Here is a 25525-nt window from a genome sequence, read left to right as displayed (position 1 = left end):
AGGGAAACTTGGAGAATGAACTCCTGCTTTTGCTTTCTGAGGTCGCCAAGTTCAGGGATGAGGCATATTGGCAGAGGGCAGTAGGGGGAGGTGGAGCCTGCAGCTCTTCATGCTCTACCTGTCCTGTGGAGAGAGTCTTTTAGACCCCGAAGTTTTAATGTCCCCAAATCATGTTCCTTTCCTACTAAATTCACAATACCAATACAAAAAACTGCAGACCCAGGTTAGATGCTCCTTTCACACTGAAACTGTTTGTTTTTTGGTTTTTTGTTTTGGTTTTTTTTTTTCCGAAAATAGGTTTAATTTCGTCATTAATATTGTCCTGTCTGAGGAACTGTTGAAATTTAGTTCCCAAAATACAGTTAGAGTCCTGCAAAAATTCATGAAATTGTAAAATGTCTTGTGGTGTTGATCTCTGTTAGTTGCTTCTATGTGCTTTGAAACCAATGGAAAAACTCCAGTTATTTCTGATGGGTAATAACCTTTATCAGGCTGTATTTGTTTGGGGTGGTATGCATATAATTAGTGTTTGGCATGCCCTTGCAAAATAGCAATGCCAATTTCTCACATGAATTGAAAATGAGGCATGATGAATATTTACTGCATATTTACTATAGCTATTTCCCACGTTATGTGGTTTTGTTGGGTTTTTTTTTTAGTATTGCCTCAATCCTTAGTGCTGGAATACATTAATTGACCCAAGAGATCAGCGCTGTGGCTCCCAACATTTTAAAATGGGCTTCCCTGTCATTACAAACTCCTTCTCCTTACCTCTTGCCTCCCCTGCCTTTTGGACTAATTCTTTCCCCTCACTCTAGAATCCCTCCCTTTCTCCTTCCCTTCTGCTCCTCTCAGAGCTACATTGGCACATCTTTTTTCTTCTCAACTTTTGGACCTGTGGCGATGCTTTACTTCTTTGGGCCAGCAGCATGTCCTGTCCTTCTCTCTGCTTTCTAGACACTACAACGTTGCTTCTCCTCCCTTGCCCTGATCACCATATTGCCTCTACCCCTGCAACTGGGCAGATTATATTTCATTTTCAAAGGATGTTCTTCATTCTGGTGGGGAGTTTTCTAGTGAATGATAAATAATTTAGTAAATTTTTAATAAAAAATACTTGAAAATTGTATTAGACAGGAAGTTTGAGAGGAATTTGCATTGAAAATACCAGAAACACACAGAAAGAGTCAGCATGGTAAGGTATATCAATTCTTGGAAAAATGCTCTGGTGTACAGATGGTTCCATAAGCCCTTGTTCATGTATCTGGAAAAAAGACTTGGATTTTATGGGCCACCTATTCAAATCAGTTTGAAATCTTCACTGACCATTTTGCATGCACAGTCACTAGTGCTTGGCAGAAAACACCACCACATATTTATTATGAGAAATATTCAGAAGCCAATCTACTTTTAAAAATCAGGGTGCTTTTGGAATGATTCAAATCAAAATACTTTTTCCAAGCATAGGAAATAAAAACTCTGTGATAGCCATCTGCTCCTCAGCTGTAAAAGGCAGAGGTGAAGAAAGCCTAAGCAATAGTCTGAATGCCAGTCTTACTGAAATCGTGAGTATTTAGCAAAAAAAATCTAGGTGAAGTCATATATGACGCACAACTTAATTTAGGGCTTAATTCTATAGTATAATACATTCTACGTGCTCTTTCTGGTGACACTTATTCCCAATGAAATTATGTTACTTCTGACCCTTGTAGGACTCAGTCCTAGATTTCTGGGTTTGAACATTATGATATATTTCCAGCGCAGGTGAATCCTTGAAGCAAAATCCAGAACCTAGCGTGCATTGTGTCCAGTTCCCACCTCTTTCAGTCTTGGGAAATGCTAGTTCATGCAGTGCAATTGGAGGAACAAGTTAGAGGCAGAGTTGCTTCCTGGGGTAACTGTTTTCATGTAGGGCTTGGCAGATAAAAACCACCACTTTGAATTAATTTGGAATTAAGTCATAGAGTTTGCTGATAGAGCTCCAAATGAGTTACACCTCTAGCTACTCAGCTGTCACAAACACATGTAGCTGCTTACCCAAAAGAAAGATGTTTGTGCAAAAAGCTACAAGGACAAGCATGGAGGCACAGATTCTGGAAAGGTTACAGAGAAGCAAAGGAAAGCACATGAGATTGGTGCCATTTGCTGTTTTCCACATACTTTCTTGCCTACGGATAGAGAATGCATAAAGTTGGTGGGGGTCCTAGTTTGAAGGCTGAACTGCCACAGGTAAAGCATCTAAAGATTTTGCTGAAGGAAATCAGCAGGACCTGACTGTGTTTAAACTGATTTGGTCTGTATAGGCTACTTGCTTCGGGAGTCCTTCAGAAGGCATCTATAACTCTATATGTTTTTCAAGTGCCAAGAGATAAGATCATTTTGGCAGAAACTTTTACGAGTTCTCAGAGATACAATCAGACAAAAACTTCATTCAGGCTCTGATGTATGCATCTTAACAGATGTGTCCAAACTCAAAGGAATCCCACGGGAACAGTGCAACTGAATCTCTTTGTCTCTATTGATAGTTAAAAGAGTTATTCTTAGACATTGGATGGTCCATCTGCAAAGGAATTTGTTCCAGACAAGGGAAAAGCAACATCTTTGCAAAGAGCTTCCATGGGACTGAGAGGCAGGTTGGACAATCATTGGAAGTAGCTGCTGAAGCAGTTTTTATTGTTTTAGAGAACACAGAATTCTTGCAGAGACCTGAGATTCTGGTAGGGAATGAAAGTTGAGAAGGAAAGTGAGGCATGATAATTTTTGAAAAATCCATGAAACAATATTGGCAAGACATTGAGATGGGGGAGGACTTTCTAAAGTTATGTTTTAGCAAGGGACCAAGGAGTTTTCATGTATTAAATAGGATGCACTTTATAAACACTGTTGGTGATGGACCGCCCCTGAACCCTTTGTCCATACATGCTCAAGTGACGTGGCTGACTTGGTCCAATTCCAGCATTTTTTAGCTTTCACAGGATGGGAAATTTGAGACAGTCTGATTTCTTTTTCTTCTTCCAAGTTGTGCTTTTTGTAACTTGATAGCCTTCCAGCCTAATGAGGAAAGGCAGAGTGGGAACCTCACAAGGTTCCTGAACTCCACAGAGCATTGAGAGTGGATGTGGAAACTCTGGGTTTTCATTTTCTTGAGCAGCTAGAGGGACCCACCATTCCCTTCCCATGAATCAACAAGTTTGATTTGCCTGGGGCTAATGTAGAGGCTAGATGGATCTGAAGGTGGTTTGGCCTCATCTTTATGTTTTAGGTTTCCTGTGTTTCAATTTGAGGTTATGTGGCTGGAAGAGAACAGTTACATGCCCTTATGGTCTTCCCTCTGCCTCTGGAAATTTGTGGCTGCGATTCCCTAGGAACTGCTCTAGAGCTTTCAAATGATCTCCACTCTCAGAGGGGAGGAGGAGGGCCCCGATTCTACCAGCTTCCTCGTTTTCAGAGGCAGGCAGTATGTCAATAATAATTTTATCTGTATTTTTGCTAATCTATGTGTGGTATGTGTGAGCTAATGCTGAATATTTTTAGGTTGTTTTTGGTGACCTAAGAAATGATGTATGTTTAGATATCTATTTTAGATGATACAATAATAATGATACGGGCCTTTTCTGTAGCAAGCTAAACTGAAAGCAAGGACATCCACAGTTCTCAAATACTGATGTCACGACACTTAATTATACTTTCGTCTTTCAGAACATTTGAAATTTTGTTTAGTAAATGCTTCTCCTTTTAACAGTTCTAAGTAGTTTCTATGTCCTGTAGGTTTCTATTTCTGTTTGTAAGATTATTTAAAGAAATATCAGCCAGGAATTACTTGTGTTTTCAGAGAAGCAGATATACGCTGTTTGAATTGTGGAGGGACAGAAGTAAGCACAAGTACAACTATAAGCTGAGCTCACCCTGCCACTGGTGAAAAAGTCATCACAATGCACTGAAGAATTGACGGTGTAAAATGTTGTACTACTGATAGGAGCTGGTCTCTATATTCCTAATCAGTGCACTAAGTGAGTTTTGTCAGGTTGGTCTCTCGGGCTTTTCTCCTCATGAGAAATGACTAATAGCATATGGTACTTCAGTTATGAAGTCAGTGAGTGTGTTTTCAGAAGCAACTGTGTGACTTTGGAGCCTAAGTTTCACTGATGCATAAATCACATTTATAGCACATAGGTGCTTATGAAAATTTGTCTAATTATCCTAAATGTTGATTCTCTTACTTGATGACCCTGTGATACTGGCTCGATGCTAGGTTGTCAATTCTTGTGGTATTCAGTGCTTTTCTTACTGCTCTTCATTTAGAGAACTCTCAGTGATAACACGCATAATTTCAGCTTTGTTTTAAAACAGCCGTGCAAGTGTCTAGCTTTCCTGATTTCAGGGGAGAACTTGAAGATATGTCCCCAGCGTATCTATTCTTTCTAAGTACCAGGGAAAAGGATAAAAAATCTTACTGCTCTTTACAATTCCATAGCTTCCGTTCTTAAGGTTTTGAGGTGACTGAGTTGATAATATTGTGGTATTTCTGTTTGTAAGTCATCCTGCGGCCACTGAGACGTACTGTAACTGTCCCATAGGATATCCACGGTCTCTTTCTGAGTTTACCTGTCCCTGTCTTCAGAGTCTGCCCCCCCATAGATTTTTATTATGATTCTTTTAAGTTGTAAGTCTTCTGCTAAATCCTTCCTCTATACATTGGATGAGTTTCAACTGCTTCACTCATTAAATGAGTGACTAATGAATACTGTACATCACTGTTCAATGTATTAAGATGTTCTAGTACTCTGTTGTTGTTTGGGATTTGTCTGTTTGGTTTTGTGTATGGGGGTTTTTTAAATAACAATCTCCAAAACAGTGCCTTCACCTTCTCCCTGTTGAGCTACCTTACCTTCTTCCGTCATCCTCCATTCTGAAAATTAAGGTAATAATGTCAATTCCACTGCAGAATTTCTTTAACCTCTTTGATTACTGTTCTCATAGATCTGTAGTCTAGCTAACCCACTGAGTCTACTACTTGCCTACTTAATCTATCAATCCACATAAACTACAGCACTTCTAAAATAGTGGTCATTGCCCTGTAAGCTTTCTCTGTCTGATGTGTTTAAATAACATTTTATTACAGTATTTGTCCTTATACTTTTAGTGTTTTTTTTCTTTAAATTTCCTCTTTGCCCTGCCTAATCTTTGTTTTACATCTAGCCTGCTACAGTTTATGCTCAGTTCTATTAGTGTCACTTGGGCATGATTTCCATGTTTGGAAGGGTACATTTTCAGCTGTAATGAACTGTTATACCTTGTTATTTAACCATTGTAGTAGTTTATACTTTTCTGTTGTTGTTGTCCTTGGATGCACATATGAACTCTAATAAAGTATTATTAAGGCCACCTCCCTGCTGATCTTAAGGATTTTAATTCCTTATCTTTTCCTTTCAGACTCTTTCTGACTAACTTCCTCTTCTTTCTTTCCTTTTAATAGTTGTTCCTCCTGAAGTTTCACATATCAAAACTGCCACTTTATATGATCTGCTTAAAGGATGTCAAACATAATCATGCCAATCATTGTTATTTCATGTCTTTACCACACATGCTACTGCTGTTATCTCCTCTGTCCTAATCGGGTGAGAAGACTAAGCCAGATGTACTATTTCCCTAATATGGTCTGCAGAGGGACACTTCATGGAGCAGAGTCAAACATAAAAGATTTTCTAGTATTTGACAGGTGACTCTTACTTGAGGGAAACTAAAGCAGCTACACCTCCATCTCCCTTTGTCCTGCTGTGTGGTGTTAAAACCCTGTGGGACTCCATGCTGGCATCTCTCTTGGCTAGTTCTTTGCGTGCTGTAGGGAGACACCTTCCATGCTTTCAGAAACATTGACTGGTGCATTAGTTGCCTGGTTTGTTACAACTACACAACTCCAAATAGAGTAAAATAGACTTGACCACCTTCTGTTCCTTTTCACCACTGTGATCTGTCTAGCTTTGGAACTTTTTGTTCTTTTCATCTAAGCTTCCATAGTCACTTTCTTCTCTTTTCCCTTGTTTAGCTACAGTAGAGTAGCCATGTAACCTTTGTGCCGTGATCCCACTCAGTAACTTTAGAACAAGGTAGAGCCAGAGCAGAATTTGAATGAGAGAAACCCAAAACAATTCTTGTATTGTTTTCAGCTGAACAAAGAGAGCTCTTTCAAAACATTTTTGAAGTGAAGCCTTAACATGGTACTGGGAGAAAACCTGAACCATAAAACCAAGGTGCTGCTTAATACCGCCTACTAATGTTTATAAAGTGTGCTAGGGGATGTTGTGAGGGGAAATCATTGTATTTCCACAAGAAATGTGGTGTTTGATCTACTCCATGGGTGAAAGTCAGTTGTAAAGCCATCGGAGTGCTACTAAACTCCATCATTTGCAGCGGGGTATTTGCCTCGTAGCCTGGTACATGGTGGACCACAGGGATGTGTTCTGAATGGCACTGCGTGTTCGGGTTCCCAAGGATGCCAGTTACTGTTGTTTCTAGAGGGAATGCCATTGCACCACCTTTTCATTTATGTTTTCTGTGACTGTTTTCGTTGTCCGCAAAGTCCTTTACAAGGCTAAAATAACATGAGATCTCATCTAATGTATCTACCACTCAGGAACTGGAATACAAAGAGAATTCAAGATCTCTAGTTAATCTGTTGGCACAAATAGCTCCTTGAGGAATTAACTGTGCCTATGAAAAAAAAAAGATAAACAAATCCTAGAACCCATACTCATCCCAGCTTTGTTGTGTTAGACACTGAAAGGATCTCTGCCCGGCTGGGGTGCGCAATATATACTCTGTATCAATCTGTGACATGCGGTGAAATGCTTCTTCTTGAAAGCCCACAAGGGAGAAGTAGTATGAATTAAGAGTAATCTCACAACAGCTATTTTTGAGTTCTTAACCAGGGAAAATGTAAGTGTAGCAATATTGTGCATCTATTAAAAAATCTTGAAAGGCTCTTTATACCTAGATGATAGGAGTGATAACGTGTAATTTATTGATGTTACACAGATAGAGAAAAAACCACAAAGTAGCAATTTTCGTGTGAAAAGGGGTATGATAGAGAAAATAAAAACAGAGCAAGGGACTTCTCCCCACAGCTTCATGCCTGTGTGTGCAACTGTGTCAACTTTAACAAAAACCCTGTGCTTTGATCCTATGTGGTGTTTCAAAACAGGGCATATTCCCTGTATTCAAAAGTAAAACTCCCAGATGCTATCTCTAATGTTTTTGGCTGAGTAGAGGGTAGAATGTGCCTGAAGGAAGACCTGAGAAATAACTCTCATCCACTGTATTACTATCACCTGTTGGTGTCTGTATGCTTGTGTATACATGTAATTCTAGAGCCTTTTCCCTGTGAAGGGAAAAAAAAAAGGAAAAAAAAAAGAAAAAAACCCAAAACATTGGATCCAGCAATGTACATTTAATGTTACAGAGCCATCTGATGATATCAAGCCACCCATGAATGCTGTGTTCTTGTTTCTTGCCTTTATTTATTAATTTAAAGCATACATTTTCTATCAAAACTAAGTAGGTGATTTTGGAAATAAGTCTGCTCTCAAGGATAGCAGAGGTCTCACTGAGGATGGAAATTTTCCCTGTGGCCTTCAGTGTTGTTGACGTGAGCATGTGCTGTTTCCCACTGATATTTAAATATGAATTATAAGCAGGCCTGAACTTCAACTTATCCCATAAACTCAAAATAAAGAAGCCATAGTCCAAACCAGTATGAATATCTCTCTCACGATATTTCTAAGTTGAAATATTCACCAAAGCACCCAGTTGTGCTAGTTAACAATTACCCTTTCACTAATAGATAAAAAAGATAAATGGAAAAAACAACCAAATAAAATCTATCATTTTCATGTGATAGCTTTCCTCTACTCAGGGCTGAGACTGGAAGAGATAAAAGAATCCTTTTCCTAGCCCTGAGGACTGGCATTTACAGTTTTTCATCCATTCCTTGTTTCTCCCATCGGCCAGTAGTTCTGTGACCAGAACAGAATCTCCTACATTGAAAGGAGATTTTTCCTTTCTGGAAGGATGGAGGGTGTAAGCAGTGCTCTTCCACAGGCAGCAGCTCTCCCACAAAACTCAACCATTTCTGACTGCACCCTTTTCCTAACAGACTGCTACAAACACTCCCTGTAGAGGATTCTAGCTTGAATAGAAACCTTCTAAACAGGTAATTATCTTAAGAGGTTTTAATCTATATTTTCCTTTTAACCAAAGCCCACAGGCTTTCAAGCTTACTGTGTTTAACCACACTCAAACTGATAAGATTTTCCTCCTTGTCTTTCTGCCTGAGGGAAAAATGTAACAATACAGGGCAAACGTGAAAGAGTTCATGGAATAGCAATTGTCTCTTTCAGAGACATGTTTTAATATATTTGCGCTTATTATCCTTCTAATTCATTCCTACTCCAGACTAGGCTCCCATGTCCAACCCCACCTCCTTCCCCTCCCTAAACAATGCTTCTGAGAGAGGATAGAAGTTTATAGAGTCCACCACAGCGAGGTGACCAAAAGCAATCCCTGTTCACTTTCTTTATGGGTATTCAGTCTGAAATACACTATTAGGACTTAAACAAAATACACTATTAGGATTTAAACAAAATACACTATTAGGATTTAAACAAAAGCCCTTAAAGCAGATGAAGGTGTTCTTAATGACTACAGTAAGATTTTAATCGGGACCACAGAATAGCAAAATAAATCCCCTTATTTGTGTACATTTTCCAAAAGTTTTTTGGTTTTTTTTTTTCCAAGAACCGACCCCCGATTCCTTCTTTGAACGGGGAGTTTTCACACCACAACTTCACCAGCATTGCTGCCCCATCTCACATGTCCCTGTTCAGTGGCTCTCTTGCTGCAGGTCAGCTAGTGCAGCGTGCCCTCTGAGTAATGGCACTCGGCGCTGTGAAAGGAAACTGGCAATAGATACCCCTAGATTTTTAAAGAGCCAAACTGCCTTTAAACTTATAGCCAATTGAAACAGTTGGGCCATTCTGGGGCTTGGCAGAATCGTGCGTGAGCTCTCTGGGAACAAGCGAGCACGATTGAAACCGTTTTCATGTAGAACGTGAAAATGTTCCCTACTGAAGAAGGGATGAGCACCACCTCGTTTCTCTCCCTAGGAAATGGTGCCATCATGTGGCTACGTTGTTTCCATCGAATCATAGAATGGTCTGGGTTGGAAGGGACCTTAAAGATCATCTAGTTCCAACCACACTCCCATGAGCAGGGCCACCTTCCACTAGACCAGGTTGCTCAAAGCCTCATCCACCCTGCCCTTGAACACTTCCAGGGAGGGGGCAGCCACAAGTTTTCTCTGCTTCCAGTTACGAGAGGGCAGTTTTACAAACAGTTTTCTCCCTTTATGTTTTTAAAAAAGAGCATTAAAATGCTATTTGGTGATCCTATCTTTTGCTAACATAAATAGGCTACAGCTGGCCAGGACACAGGAATTAACACCCTTGTAATGACGTGACTAGCATGTTGAAATTCTCATTAATGCAGCTGTGATGACAGTGTCGGTGGTTCTTCTGTTAACATAGTATATGTTGCTTGAAGGTGGTGTAGATACCTACAGAAGAACTGTCCCCCATCAATGTAGTCTGTGTCTGTACTGGGGGGATATGATGGCATGGCTGTGGCAGCAGAGGGTCTGCAGATAAGGGCTGAGAGAGGAACTGAGAGAAACAGAGTGTGTGTATACATCTGCCAGTGTTTGGACATATATTGGACTGGACCCCAACTATGTGCCTGGGAATAAAAGTGGCTTTTGAGTATGCCCTCTTTACTGTACAGTATCTTTGGAGTTCCTGAAATAGCAAGAGTACAAACTGGAGTGAAAGTGCGAAAAGTAAATTCTGTGGCTAAAAATGGAGTATTTCTTTAACTTAAAAATAGCTGAATGTACTGTAACACTTCGAAGCCCTTAGTCACCAGACTGCTCTGAATTGGAGCTAGTTTTCCCTGGTGTTTCAGTGTTGTCAGTAGGATGCTTATCATAAAGAGGTGTAAAGGAATCAAGGCACTAGGGTAATGTGAGAGGAAAGCTTCGTTTTTGTAAGCCTGGAGAAGAAAACTGGAAGAGACCAATGGAGTTAATTCTTGATCTTCCTGTAGTGTTCTTTATCAAAGGATAAACAATTTGTTAAGATTAATTAAGGTGGGCGGTCCTTCTGCAGAACTGGGTGCGTGGTGCTGTCCTTGTTCTACACATGAAGCAAACTGAGGCACAGACATTGCCGCCTGCAGACTGCAGAGCAACAGGACTAGTGCTGACAGACTCCTCCCGTGATCTTTCAGGTGAAGCTTAAGAAAGCGACTCACTGCCTGCTCCCCAAGTGTGCAGGCTGAAATAGAGGCTTTTACACTTGACATTGGGGATTTATGGCCACTGGATGTTGAAGCAATTTTATGCACGGAACACCTATGGTTTAGTCTTCAGTGATAAGTAAAATGGGTATCTCATCATTAGGTAGATGCTGAAAAGGACAGGGCAATTAACTGAATAAATCGTCCGCAGGAAATTTGCTGAACATTCTCAAGTCTGCAGAAAAAGCTTGTCTCCTGAACAAAATTTAAGCAAACTCTTTTTCAGTAGCCATCCACTCAATATATTTGCTCCTTGGAGAATAAGGTTGTGTTTGTGTATGCATGCATTTCTGTCTTTCAAATAAACATAGTTATTAGACTATGAAATTTAGAGAAGTTTGACAGCTTTCTGAACGCAGCGATTCTTTCTTCCATAGAGTGTATTACTGACACATTAATAGATGTTGTGCTGGTAAAAATACAGTACTTCCTGTTAAATGTAGACTGCTACATATTTTGATTCTAACAACAATCTGGTAGGGTTAGGGCAATTCGTGTAGTGTCATCTGGTGTTTGTTTTTGATAGATATTATAGAAGGAGATACTGATTTTCAAGATGTTCAAGCAGATGATTGGGTGAAAACTCCAGCAAACCTTTAAAGCAACAGAAAGCAAGGGCTGCTCCTGGTCAGATCTCCCGCTGAGGATACAAATGTTCTTCTCTGCTTCTGAAACTCCATACAAGCTTTTCCTCTTGCAGGCCCCTGCTCGGAATGAGACCAAATATTCAGGAGAACCAGTCTGAGCAGGATTGGCTAAATCAGCCTCTCTAGCATCATTGAGATGTACTGAGAAGTCAGCCAGGTTTTCAGGATTTGAATTCAAGCAACTTCCTTGAGTGGAAAAAATGTTGCTCCCCTAAATTTGTTCCCAGAAAGCTGGAACCTGATGCAAGACTAATGTTGTGTATGGAAACACTAGCTATGATATTTTTTTTCTGTAAATCCAGTTTTATTTTAGAGTAACTAACTTTAAAACAACAGAAAATAGAACTTCATCACTAGGAATAAATCAGGTCATTGGAGTTGAAGAGAGAACCCATGATTATGGTGCTAAGTTTGGAACAGGAAACACTAAGGTATGGAAATGAGAAAACTTCCTATGGAAATTGTGGGGCTATAGTAGTTTTCATGTCTTCTGATGGAAATGCTGTATTTCCACTGAACTGTCATGTTTATGCAAGAGTTGAGATTTTCATTCCAAATTAAGGATTCTGTACTGAGACTTGTCTTTCATAAGGAAGATCTGTAGAGTTTTGTTTTGCTAACAGGGCTTGGTTTGCTTGATTTTATTTATTCTGTGAGATCTTTAAAGAGTATCATATATGAAGTGCTTTAGGCAACTGTTTCATTCACTTCAGTCAGCTAGAGTACTTTATCCACTTTAGGGCACTGCATTTTAAGTGAAAGGAGGTCAAAATGGATAGAAGACAGAAGATAAGAATGAGGAGAGTACATATACAGACCCCGTGAGGGTGATTGGGAGACCTGATTTTGTATTTTCTGGAAAAGACAGGTTTAAAGAAGAAAAGTGAGGCACCTTCCAAAATATGAGAGAGTGCTATAAAGAGGAAAGTGGTCAATAGTTCTCTGTGGAAAGGATGAGTAACCAGTTGCAAAGTTAAATACTAGGAAAACTTTCTTGCTAGAAAGATAGTAGGCAGACTGTCTGTGGAGGGAGTGGAAATCCCCCATATTGTTGTTTTTTGCAAACTTGTTAGACAAATTTCTGAAGAGATAGTGTAGGTGAATTGTTCCCACCACAAGGAAAAGAAGTAGACTAAATGACTGTCTGAAGAACCTAATGCATCCTTTTGATAAAGCCAGGAGGCTGTGGTCATCCAACACCTGGTGTGGAGAACAAGGATTAGAGATTTCCAAAACTACACATGGTAGAGGTAGAGAGTAACGAGTAGATGGTAATGCTTGTCTCCAGAAGCAGCAGATTACTTAGGTTTGTGGCACTCCCAAGAACTAGTGGCTGGGTTACAGATGCACAGAGACAGCTCCAGAAGCAGGAAGAAAGCCTAACAATCCTAATTTCCACATCTTTGCCTTAGCCCAGGATGTTGTCCCACCTAGGGAGGGACTTGTCATTTTGATTATAAGAATATAAAGATACCATATTCTATATGAGATATAATGCTTCCAACTTTTCTACTGTCTCTCAAAGCATGTGTTCTTCTCAATGCAAGGCCTGAGAAGCTTGTCAGGAGGACAAACTAATCAACAATATCAAGCTAGTTCTAGTTAATCTTGTCTAAGTATCAGTGAGATGGGTTACCAAACAATTTTCTAAATGCTACTACAGAAAATTGAGGCAAAAACTCAACTCAATAGAGTTTGAGAGTTAGAGTTTGAGATCTTCAATCTATATCTGTATCATCCTACCAGTTCTCAAGGATATAAGATGATTATTCTCTTTGCCCCATAAGTATGAAAGCAAGACAGAGCCTTTGGGGTTCACTCTGCTCCTTATTCCTGTGGAAGACCACACAGTAAGTTTCCATAAAGAGTTTGGATCCCAGCATCCTAGGTGGTTTTCCTTCAGGTGAAGGCTATGCACTGAGCTACTGCTGTTACAGTAGCTGTGGTGGTTTCATCATCACTAGAAATGGTAGTCATTACTGTGCAATGATCTTTGAGGTACTGTGATTTTAAAGGACACTGGAGAAAATCAGATTCTGTGAGATCTTTCAGTTGTGAGCGTTGAAGCTGTACACATTGGCTTTGCAGAAAGGGACATCTAGTGGCTGCACAAAAAAAACCTTACTAAATATATTGTAAGAGGTACATCACAGCCATTTGTGTGTGCCCTGCAGTCTGCAGTATTCCATACATCTTTGTAGCTCTACTACATCATGTGCTTGCTGGGATCATTTTTTTTTATGCTTTTGGCAAACAAAAGAAGTCACCTTTGTGAGCCATACCTTTCTAGCTTTATGTAGGTCTATGTATGGCAGCTTTGGAAAATAGAAAACTGCCTTCAAACCATGCTTGAGGTGCCTCACTGATGCACTTTCACATTTTCTATAGCAACTTCCAAGAGTCCACCGACTGCGTTTCCTTCTGCCATTGCCTCCCCCTTTGGTACTGTACTGGGAGAGGTTGTCGTTGTTATTGTCATGGTAAAATCTACTTTCTTTTGAATGCCAGTAGCATAAAAGTCAGCGGGAGGGGTGGATGAGATTCAAGAAAACACTAATCTAAGCACTCAGTCATGTATTACACAACAAAAGTTTTTTCCTTTCCCATCCACGTTGTGCTCCTTCTTACTAGCTGAGGATGAATTCCATGCGTGTTTCTGTGAATAGCCTGACAGTTTAATCGGTACATTTGCATATGGGCAAACGGAGCTTTTTTCAAAGTTGCACAGTAATATGTTTCACCTTTATGCCATGCCAGCTTCAAATTGCATCCCAGGAGGATTGCAAATGTGCATAATCTGTGCAGTTGTCTGGGCTTTTTTTTCTTTTCTTTTTTCCTGCCTTTTTTATTTTATTTTTTTTTTTCCCAACTGGCAAACGCCTATTCATTACCCATCTGGGTAAGAATGGCCTTTGCATTTTCACACCCATTCTTTCCTATATGGTTTGTGAATACCCCTCCAATCAGAACTTGCTTCACAGAAAGGGGACAAAACCATTTTACAGGAGTTTCTCAGAATAAGTCCTTTGGGATCTCTACATCATGTTTACTGGACGAAAAAAAAGGCAGGGGGGGCACTTAACAAAGACCACTTGAGTTTCACAGAAAGGTTCCCACTGTCTCGAGTTTAAAAGAGTGGCAGGCCTGAGAAGAGCCTGGGACAGCAGTCTTTTTCCTGAGCCAGGCATTCTGTGCAGTGATGAGTAGGTGAGTGTGCGCGTGTGTAGCCGGGTCTTGTGAAGAGCTGACACACTTTCTGACTTGTCCAAGGCTCTAGTAGCCTTTGTCAGAATGTGGCGTTTACTTTAGAATCAAACCTGCATTGGCAAGTTCACTTTTTGTGGGGAGCATCCCCTTTGGACTTTTACCTTAGATCAGCATACAGTAAGGGTCAACCACAAAACTTGGGTCTGGACACAAGTTTCCTGCAGAGAGGGAGAGGAGCTGCGTGGGGCAGCGCGTTTTGCTACAGACCAGTCTCTGGAACTTGTTAAAGCTGCTCTTCTGTACTGCTGTGATTTGTGTGATAGCATCTCTGACACTATTTGGTTGCCTGTAGTTTGGATAGATACAGTGTTCAGTGTTGAATGTCCAGGAAGGTGGCCTAGAAGAAACATCTTCAAAATCTGTATTTAGCTTTTTTGACCATTTGTTACATGTGTCTTCCACCCACCCCTCTTGTTTTAACCTTAAGGGGTGAATTTCAGTTGTTTCTCAGTTGAAGAAGTAGTAAATGTTCAAACTTGTCTGAAGAAGTAAAGAAATGAGGAGAGGATTTTTTTAGGGGAAAACTCATACCAATAGTAAGCAAAACATACTCCATGCCTTTTATGAAGTGACTCAAATGACTTTCAGACCAGCTCCTACACCTCAGGATGCATCCTAGATCAGTTCCTGTTCGAGGGCTATTCACATCACTCTCATTAATGCATGCCAAACTCTTGAGTCTTGATTAACCCTAGCTGACTGTTACCATCAAATTAACTAATGACCAAATACATTGTGGCTACACAACTCTTGCTTCCTACAGCCAGGACCTGAGAAAGGCTGCTGAAACTTAAAGATGAACCTTGCCCTTCCTCCTTTCTGCACGTGATTTGTGGATAAGTGGCAGCATTCACTTTCCCAAGAAGTCATCCAGTCTTGTGTTGCAGATCACAACTTTCTGGAAAGGAGTTGTGCTGAGGATGCATTTTTCAGAGTTCCAATCACAAAATCCATTTTATCTGCCAAGTTGCATAGGAAAAAGTAGATTTCTTTGCCCCTGCTCAAGTCAAGAGACCTGTCCATAACATCTATGGTATGTGTGGAATATTCCACTTCGTGCATGTGTAAGGCAGGTTTTTTGGTTTACTGAGTTAGACTGCTGCATATTTCTTCTTATCGTCAAATACTTCATTTTACAAAGCAGACTAGAGGTCATTCCCTTTTCCAGCAGCACATCCGAAAGACATGTTTGCATGAAAAGGGAGCCCTAGGGTCAGACCAAGTAGTGATTGATACTTATTGATGGAAAGATTCCTGGCATTCTGATAGGCAACCACTCAAAGGGAGATGCGGATAAATGGGTGGCTATGCAAGAACTCGCCATGGCCTACAGTAGGTCTTGAAAAGAGGTGTCATCTATTTATCTTTAATTTTCCACCCTTCTGTTTACCAGGACAAAGGTTTTACTAAGTTCTCTTTCTTTCAGATCAAGGATTCTGACTTTTTATGTGAATACAATTCTTGTGTGATCTGACATGTTGGGAAGGGAAGCATCTGAAACTGCCCTGGAAGCCTCTGGAGAACGACTCTATCTGGAATGAGGAGAGAATACATCTCTTCTGTATATTATTTTGTGTAATAATAGTTGTAGTGCCCTTGAAGAAAAGTCTCCTGGTTTCTGAGATGTTTTTCCAGTCCTATGATCAGTCTTGTCAGAGGAGGAAACTCGGGTTTCCCGGCAGTGCTTATGAACAAGGCAGATGTAATTCACAACCTCCATGGTACTGTTAGTGGTTTCCTCCTTGTTTCTGTTGTGCGAGCATCCCCCCAGTGCTCTAATCTCACATGGAAGTTAGCTCCCTTCTGATACTGGCTGGTTTACATCTGTTAACATCAGACTTCTTCAGACAGCTTGGCCCCATCAGGTTTTACAGTTCCTGACCTTTGTGCTTCCCTTTTATCATTCAACTACTTCAGAGAATTAAAATAACCACCTGTGTCCAAGGTGGTTTCTCTTCGAACCACCAGAACAGAGGGCACTTGAGATGTCAGGAGTGGATAAATGAGAAGGAAAAGGTGGAACAGAGAAGCTGCCACATTTTCCTGCCAATGGCAGTGAGTAGTGTTGTACTGCCTATGTATGAGATGTAGAGCATCCTTTAGGCTGGAGCAGAGGAACGCTGTTGGGATAAAAGACATGCATATGCAACCACTTTCAATGCCTTTTATTTGTTCCATATGTTTCTGTCTAAACAGAGAGTGACAATAAGCTAGTTTAATTTGCTCATGCTTATCTTCACTTTTGGATTCTCACTCATTAACAAGGAATATTCAAGACAAAATGCCTGTGTTACTAGTGGTGATTTTGTATTACTTTTCTCTGTGCACTTTTCTGGGAACCAAGGTGATGCATGTACTACAAATGCTAAGAGAAAAGAATTATTAATAATGTTTTATTTGTTTACCACTCAAAGGGCAGTCGGTTCTTCATAGTTAAAAGGTGAACCCATAGTTTCTTCCCATCAAAATCTAAATAGATTAAAAATCAGTAGAGAACAGGAAAGGAAAGAAAAAAGCATTAAAAGCAAAGCAAGCAAGATGGAGATAGGGAAAACTGGATTGAGAGATTAAGAAGTTACTTTTTAGTCATTTGTAAAAGTTAATTTTGAAGGATATGTTGGCTCTGTACCCAAACTGGTTAGGTGCTTTCCTAAACTGTTCTCTATTTAGATTATTCAGCCAAACTAAGACAAAGTCTTCCTTAGAGTAAATGTCTGTAATTTTCCAGTTTCTGTCAAGTAAATAACAGCAGGAGAACATTTGTTTTTATATGATGGCATTCTGGTGCCAGTCAGAACTTGGGATATGCTAAAAATGAAGGGGACAGCTCATGGTAACTTTTTGCTTTGGATTCTTACAGAGGACTGTTTGTCACTATTGGGTAGCAAATGTTCTAAACCGCAACCCCAGACAAAACTGTGCATGGGTTTTTAGGAACATTTACAGCCTAAATTGGATTTTACAAAGTGACTGCCAGTTTTTTTGATACAAGTAACTGTACTGTAAAACACAGGGTCCAAATTTCTTAAAATACCAATCTAGATAGAAATCACATTTTCATATAGACTCTTTGTGTTAACAGCTTGGTGTAAAGGGTCATTAAAGTAAGAACCTCATCTTTTCTGGCATGGGTCCAAATCTGAACAGCCTAAAATCCAGCTTTACTCCATGTGCTCAGTGTTTACAATTGGCTGGCTGTAGGCTTTTTAAAGCCAGATAAACTGCTAGGAAGTCTGAGGACCAGGAATGTGGTTGGAATTCAGGCCCAGCTTACACCTGTCTTTGTCTGGTTTTCTCCAAAAATTCAGGACTTGAGCTTCTGCAAATGAGTAGCACAGTTTACTTCTAGCCTGACAGAGATGACGTCTTCTTATCAGTGCTTTTGTATGTGATTTTTACAGTATAATCCGTTTTGTTTACTGAGTGAGCAGTTACCTTCCCCAGTGCCCTGACTGTGGCTCTGCAGAGGACAAGACTCAATCTGGTCTTTTTTTTGTTTCCATCACCTGTTTTGCTACAGGTAACATCAGTTGCAAGGGGATGACAGAGCGCATTCATAGCATCAACCTTCACAACTTCAGCAATTCCGTGCTCGAGACCCTCAACGAGCAGCGCAACCGTGGCCACTTCTGTGACGTGACGGTCCGCATCCACGGGAGCATGCTACGCGCCCACCGTTGTGTGCTGGCGGCTGGCAGCCCCTTCTTCCAGGACAAGCTGCTGCTGGGCTACAGCGACATCGAGATCCCCTCGGTGGTATCAGTCCAGTCTGTGCAAAAGCTCATTGACTTCATGTACAGTGGGGTGCTGCGAGTCTCACAGTCAGAGGCCCTCCAAATTCTCACAGCTGCCAGCATCCTGCAGATCAAGACTGTGATTGATGAGTGCACAAGAATTGTCTCACAAAACGTGGGCGAGGTCTACCCGGTGATTCAGGATTCTGGCCAGGAGACACCCAGGGGAACACCTGAATCAGGCACCTCGGGGCAGAGCACCGACACAGAGTCTGGCTACCTGCAGAGCCATTCACAGCACAGTGTGGACAGGATCTATTCGGCCCTCTATGCCTGTTCCATGCAAAATGGCAGTGGGGAGCGCTCCTTTTACAGTGGAGCTGTGGTCAGCCACCATGAAACAGCCCTGGGGCTCCCCAGGGACCATCACATGGAAGACCCCAGCTGGATTACCCGGATTCACGAACGGTCACAACAGATGGAGCGGTACCTCTCCACCACTCCAGAGACCACACACTGCCGCAAGCAACCACGCCCTGTCCGAATTCAAACCCTGATGGGCAACATCCATATTAAGCAGGAGATGGAGGATGACTATGACTACTATGGCCAACAGAGGGTGCAGATCCTTGAGCGCAATGAGTCTGAGGAATGCACTGAGGACACTGACCAAGCAGAAGGCACTGAGAGTGAGCCCAAAGGGGAGAGTTTTGACTCGGGAGTCAGTTCCTCCATTGGCACTGAGCCCGATTCCATGGAGCAGCAGTTTATGGCTGGTCTGAGCCGGGATGGACAGCAAGAACCTTCTCAAACAGATCAAAATGACATCCCTGCTGATGGCACTCAGCCGCAGCAGCAGCAACAGCAGCAGCAGCATGTAGATGCCAACTCTTCCTCACCAGAGAGAAGCAATGACGTTGAAATGGACAGCAAAGTGCTCACAGTCAATAACAGCACCGAAAAGGGGGCTTTGCAGCCTTCTGTCAACACAACTGTTGCCCAACCATTGCCAACCACACAGATCTACTTACGCCAGACAGAAACCGTCACCAGCAATCTGAGGATGCCACTGACTCTGACCAGCAACACTCAGGTCATTGGCACAGCTGGCAACACCTACCTGCCTGCCCTTTTCACCACACAGTCTGCTGGCAGTGGCCCTAAGCCTTTTCTCTTCAGCTTGCCCCAGCCTTTAGCTGGCCAACAGACACAGTTTGTGACAGTGACCCAACCTGGCCTGTCAACCTTTACTGCCCAGCTGCCAGCGCCACAGCCCTTGGCCCCATCTGCGGGCCACAGCACAGCAGGTGGGCAAGGTGAAAAAAAGCCTTACGAGTGCACTCTGTGTAACAAGACTTTCACCGCCAAACAGAACTACGTCAAGCACATGTTTGTACACACAGGTAAGAGTACGTCCCTTTGGCTTATACATGAAGCCAGAGAAAGTCCTTGACAAACAAGGACTTAGATTCTGTTTCCCACCCTGCCAGCCCCCAGCACAAACAGGAGGGAGAGGTTATCCAGGTAGCTGGTGTCACTGAACACTTTCCAAGCTTACTGCATTGAAGTTGAGCCCCTGCAGAAACATGTAGGTCCCTTATAGGGGCCTGACGCTGCATGGTGCAGAAACAAGGTCATTTTACTTGGGGTAAAATGTGTCCTGCACTCATCCAAGGAAATGGTAAGCATTTGTTGTCCCCTGCAAGCTGACCAGGCAACATTAAGTTGAAGTGGCATGAGGAAACTGTAATAAGTCATTAAAGAAAAACTGTATCTACCAAGAAAGGCATCCCCCTGTAAGTTTTACAGCTACGGGGGTTTAAGCTCAAGTGATGATGATTGGCATGAGTCTGGGGCAAGTTCATTCCTTGTGGAATTGCAGCAATAGGTCCAGGCCTGGGTGTTACACACATTGCCACATATTTTCTAAATCTCACTTGTTCCTTTAAGAAAGTAAATTTGGAGTTTTTTCAGGGAGTTTTTCTGTACTTCACTGAAGCCAATCGCTGTAATTCCCTGTCTCCTGGTAAGTCAGATGTTTCACTAGCTTTGAGTACAGAAACATAGGGCCCAATGAGAAAAAAATAAAATAATTAATGTATGTAGAACACAACATCAGCACCCTTTTTGTTTAAAAATGCAACTACTTTAGTATATGGTCTTTTGAGATGGTATAGGTAACCATATTTACTACTGAGCCAAAACTGCCTTTTCTAACTTGGTCTACTTCAGAGACTTTAAAGCAAGGAGATACATATATCTTACATGGAAAAGCTATCCTGGGTTCAGGACTAAATTTTTCTTGCTTTAGCCCTCATCTCATTCTGACGTTGGAGAGAAATTATAGTTTAGAGAAAGAGTAAATATTTCTCTCACCAAGCAGTGGTTTTGTTAACGTCAGATCTTAAAATAAATGCTGAGTTTGTGATACATGGAGTAGAACCTGGAGAAATTGCCCAAGGCATGGGAGGAATGTAAGTCATGCCTCCCCATTGTATCCAATAGATTTCTCTTCCATGTGCATATGTCAACTTTTAACTTCTATTCACTTGTCATTATTACTTAAATTAAAAATTCCTTTAGATATCTAGGGCATATATGTCCATGTACATACACAAAAAGGTCAACCTCTCAGGACTGGTACAAAATGTATGATTGCAAGGATCAAGAATCCTGAATCCCAAGACTACCCTCTGTGTCTATGTTCTCCATCTTACTCTTGTGGATGAGTAGCTAAAATACTACGTAGATATTGTCTATGTAGATATTGACAGTCACATATATCTGTCTGTATCCTTGTTCTAAAAGCTAGAAAGGCTTTTTCACAAATAACTTCACTGAGATTAGGTGCTTTATTTCCCCCTCCCCCAACTGTGCACTGCATTCGAGTCAGATAAAGAATAATATTGGAAGACCTGACCTAAAATTTTCCTAGCTACTACACATAGAATCAACCAAGGAAATTGATCAGCATCTCCAGTCATGAATTAATACTTCATTTGTGTGGGTCTGAAAATGCCCAAAATAATGAACTATGGTGGCAAGGAGAGATTTGGGTAGATAAATTATTTCAAAGTTAATTTAGAAACAAAATGACTTCTGGAGTGTCTGGGAGAATAATTGCGCCTTAACCAACAGAGGGCAGGGCTTCAGAAAACTCTTCTGAAAATAACCTTTATATGTACAGCCTCAGAGGAAGCATGTCTGCTACCTAGTCTAGTGCTGGACAGGATCATTATGAAAACTGAGAGGAGACAGCTGTTCCCACTGTCAGAGTGATTTTCCTCAGCCCTGTTAAAATAAACCAGGCAAAGTGGCTCTGAAAAAGATGCACAGAAAAAGGGAAAGATTTGGGAGATGGGAGTTTTAATTAGTCTTGCTGTTTGGAGGGCTCACAAGAGAAGCCATGGAGGAGTCTAATCATAAACCAGAATTCAACAACCTAAAGGCCTTCTAATCTCTGTATGTTTTTATGCTTCTGAAAACTACACTCTGATGTAGCTTTCCATGCAATAGGAACCCTTTATACCTCCCTTTCTTCTTTCACATGGACACAAACATACTAGAGATGGATATTTTTCCATGTTCCCTGCAGACTGGCTTTAATGTATCACACAGTGTTGTTCTCCAAGACAGGCAATGTTGTGGAAATTCAGTGCTAGTATGCATGCAGTGTCCATGCACCTTATAAGCCATCATTGCCTCCTCTTGTATATTTCTGTGATTAATATTTGGTAACTGTCCCACATTGCTGTCTAAAACCAGACAAATAAAGAACCAAAAGGAGGAACATGAACATTTAGTTCACTAAGCAAAGTATTTTCTAACTCAAGATGAAGAACTGTGGGAATGAAGAACCTACAGTGCTCACTTAGGAAGCCCATGAATTTGCATACGAAAAAGAAAACCTTAAAAGTTTTGAGATTCTTAGGAGAGAAGTCGTCCCAGGAAGGTTTTGAAGCTGAGATTAGAAAGCCAGAACCCAGTGTATCTTAGAAACATGTGCAGGCAAAAATTAGGGTGTTTTTATAGCATAGTCTTAACAGGATCTAGAGCAGAGGAGACCAACTTATTACAAACTCTGGCACATATATTGCCTAAGGCAAAAATAAGCATTGTAAATATAATCAGTCTCTTGTAAGTTAATCAGACATTATTGTAACTGGCACACTATCATTTTCCACACAACACCTGTCAGGCATGTTGGCCCCTCTACTCTCAACAAAGCCAGCATGAAAGTGAGGACTTAATGTGTTTTGACCAAGCGTCTTTCGCCAAGTAGGGACAAACTCATCGCTGGTGCAAGAGCAGCATGTGTATTTCATACAGAGATGTCACCGTCATATGTGCAAACTGTGAAATAAAAAGAAACAGAGACTCAGGGGAGATTAAAATGTAGGTCCTTCCCATCCAATCCATATTAATTATCTACTCTTAAAATTGAATGCAAATAGCGTATTGTAATCTCACTATACAAAGAGTAAATTATATGTTACCACAGGCATGTGATGGTCCCTGAGGATTAACTCTTCAGGATTTAAAACAGTGCCAGATAGATTGTAAAAAGGAGGAAACAGGATGTTTGTGGGGGGAAAAAAAGGATCTTTGCTACAGGGGAAATTGCGAAATGACCAAAGGAAAATAATTTTTCAGTCAGTGAAACAGAGGATCGTTTTGATTGGTACAGAGCTATGGTACCATCTCTCTCCATGACAGCTTTGGGGATGATGAATTACCACTCCTGAAATATACCGAAAGTGATTCAGAAGACAAATTAAAAAGCAGCTTTTGATGGGGCATTCAGGATGTTGGATATTGTCTTCATTATTAATACAGCAACATATCATGATACCGTTCAACGTGAGGCTGCGGCATTGTCTCCCAGAAGAACTTTGAGCATGAGGAGGAATTAAGAGTAGTTTGGACAAACCAATTGTATGACCTCAGCTAAATATTTTTTTCAGTTCATCCTCGTAGTCACTGGTTTGTCTCGTTGTCTTCAGAGTTCACTTATACGAGTTGCTAGAATCAGTTTAACAACAGCCCTGGGTGCACATGGCAATGTGGTAGATGGCATAAGCATTTTGTATCTGTGATTTACCTGATAAGGTGTTCTATTTAATTGACAGTCAAATAATTTAAGTTTCTTGTCTGTTACACTGGAATTTTATCTGTTAGGTTGCCCTTTGCGCGGTACTGGCTAGCCTAGGCAATTCAGTGTACTAAGGTTCCCTTTTCAGTTACTCTGATCCATGCTTCAGCTATCAGATTTGACCAGAAAAAGGGTCAACAAATGTAAACTTCTTGTAAAGCACTGGATTCCTTTGGCAACCTCTAGCATTTCTCTTCTGAGAAATCTAAAGCAATTTGACAAAAATGAGTGTGTTGCAGGTCATCTATCTAGTAAACACTAGCTTTGTCCATACTTTTGGACATACTTTGTCCATACTTATTGCATACAAGTGGGGAGATGGAGGCACTGAAAGGTAAATTAACTTGACTAAGACCTGTCTAGAAATGAGCACGAGGAGCAAGGAAGGAGCATAGGCAGGAGCAGATGTGCCATGGAAGCTGAAGTAGACGCCAGGACCTTTTAACTCTAGTCCTGTCTTTGTCAGTGCCTACGATGTGAACTTGAAATCACCTGAGCTCCTTTTTGCTGTATGTGGATTGGGAATACCTACAGCCCCCTTTGTAAAGTGTTTTGAAACCTCTGGTTGCAAAAAAAAGTTGTGTATCAAAACACACTTATTAACAGAATTATTCTGTCTTAGCCAGAGCACCTCTCCAAAGACCCCCCGTGAGACTTACCATTAGTCTATTGCAGAGTCGTACCGAGCTGGTTTAATTTTATTATCTTTTTTTTTTTGTCTGTTTTTCTTTCTTTCCCTCTCTCTCTCTCTCTCTTTCATTGGTAATGGGCAGGTGAGAAACCCCACCAATGCAGCATCTGTTGGCGCTCCTTCTCGTTAAAGGATTACCTAATCAAACACATGGTGACGCACACTGGCGTGAGGGCATACCAGTGCAGTATCTGCAACAAGCGCTTCACCCAGAAGAGCTCCCTTAATGTGCACATGCGCCTCCACCGCGGGGAGAAGTCCTACGAGTGCTACATCTGCAAGAAGAAGTTCTCCCACAAGACCCTGCTGGAGAGGCATGTGGCTCTGCACAGTGCCACCAACGGCACGCCTGGAGCCACCGGCACCGGCGCGAGGGCTGTCCCTGCCGGGGTGGTGGCCTGCACGGAGGGGACCACGTACGTCTGCTCTGTCTGTCCAGCTAAGTTTGACCAAATCGAGCATTTCAACGACCACATGAGGATGCATGTGTCAGACGGATAAGTAGAATCTCTCTCTCTCTCTTTGTTATGAACAAAAAAAATAGAAACAAGAAAAAAAGCTATGGCACTAGAATTTAAGAAATGATTTTTGTTTCATTTTTACCTTTATTTTCCTCCTTTTTTTGGGTTCGTTTCGTTTTGTTGTTTTTGTACTACATGAAGAACTGTTTTTTGCCTGCTGGTACATTACATTTCCGGAGGCTGGGTGAATAATAATTTTCCCAGCCTTCCTCGGATGGTGGCCTTAAGGCCAGGTAGTGCTTCATGAGCTCCACTGGTTGGATCTCTAGCTACTGGCCTCTAAATACAACCCTTCTTTACTACAAAAAAACAAACAAACAAAAAAACCACAAAAAAAATTTAAAAAAAACAGACAGAAAAAATAAAAAAAACAAAAAAAATTTCTTTTTTTCTCACTCGTGAAGAGCACTACAAAAAAAAAAAAGAAACAAAACACAATATATTACAAATCTACAAGGCCTACTGTCGTTGTAAGTACACCGCTTGCAGTGTTTCAATGGACATAATTCACAATGCTGACCGCTTTTGGACTTCACAGTATCCAGTTAGAACTGTGGAATATTTTGCTTCTGGTTGAGCAGCAACCAGAGGAAACAAGGCCCTGCTGGTTTCCACCACGTGTCTGCTTTCTCACACACACACGCATCCACAAACACACGAAAGGGCTGAGGGGAGTGCGAGGCAGTGTGGCTTGGATAGTGTGGAGTCCCTGCGGGGTGAGGAAAAAGAATCAGAGGTTCCTCACCTGGATTCTGCTCCATCCCACGCTCTCTGGTGCACCCTCCCCGCGGCTTTTCCCATACCACCACCACCACCACCTTACAGCAGAAACCAAGAAGATTCAGACAACGAGCAACGGTGGCTTTTTTGTAATTTATTCAGTGTCTTCGCTGAGCCCAGGGCCTCAGCACAATCAAGAGGGACTTTCACAGAAGGCAAAGAGAAACACAGAGGAAAATCAAAGATATCAGAGGTTGAAACCTATGGATCTAGGTACAAGAGAAGGGTTATTTCCCCCAATCTTTGCAAAAAAAAAAAAAAAAAAAAAGTTGCATCAGGATTTATTCTTGTGGAAGAAAGATGAATAGCGGGTGGGTGGGGAGGGG

General features: G+C 41.3%; 1 protein-coding gene across 1 annotated transcript in view; it reads left to right on the top strand.

The window, feature by feature from the left end:
- ZBTB20 (zinc finger and BTB domain containing 20) overlaps window positions 1–25140 on the top strand; it is a 26808-nt gene extending 1668 nt beyond the window's left edge. The window contains exons 2-3 of the mRNA XM_010162365.2: window positions 17842–19458; window positions 23981–25140. Of these exons, the coding sequence (XP_010160667.2) occupies window positions 17862–19458; window positions 23981–24399 (2016 nt within the window). The 5' untranslated portion in view covers window positions 17842–17861 and the 3' untranslated portion in view covers window positions 24400–25140. The remainder of the gene's footprint in view (window positions 1–17841; window positions 19459–23980) is intronic.
- The last annotated feature ends 385 nt before the right edge of the window (window positions 25141–25525 follow it).

Source organism: Antrostomus carolinensis, unplaced genomic scaffold (assembly GCF_000700745.2).
Source record: "Antrostomus carolinensis isolate BGI_N321 unplaced genomic scaffold, ASM70074v2 scaffold33792, whole genome shotgun sequence".
NCBI lineage: Eukaryota > Metazoa > Chordata > Aves > Caprimulgiformes > Caprimulgidae > Antrostomus > Antrostomus carolinensis.
This window is presented reverse-complemented; position numbering and strand designations above follow the sequence as displayed.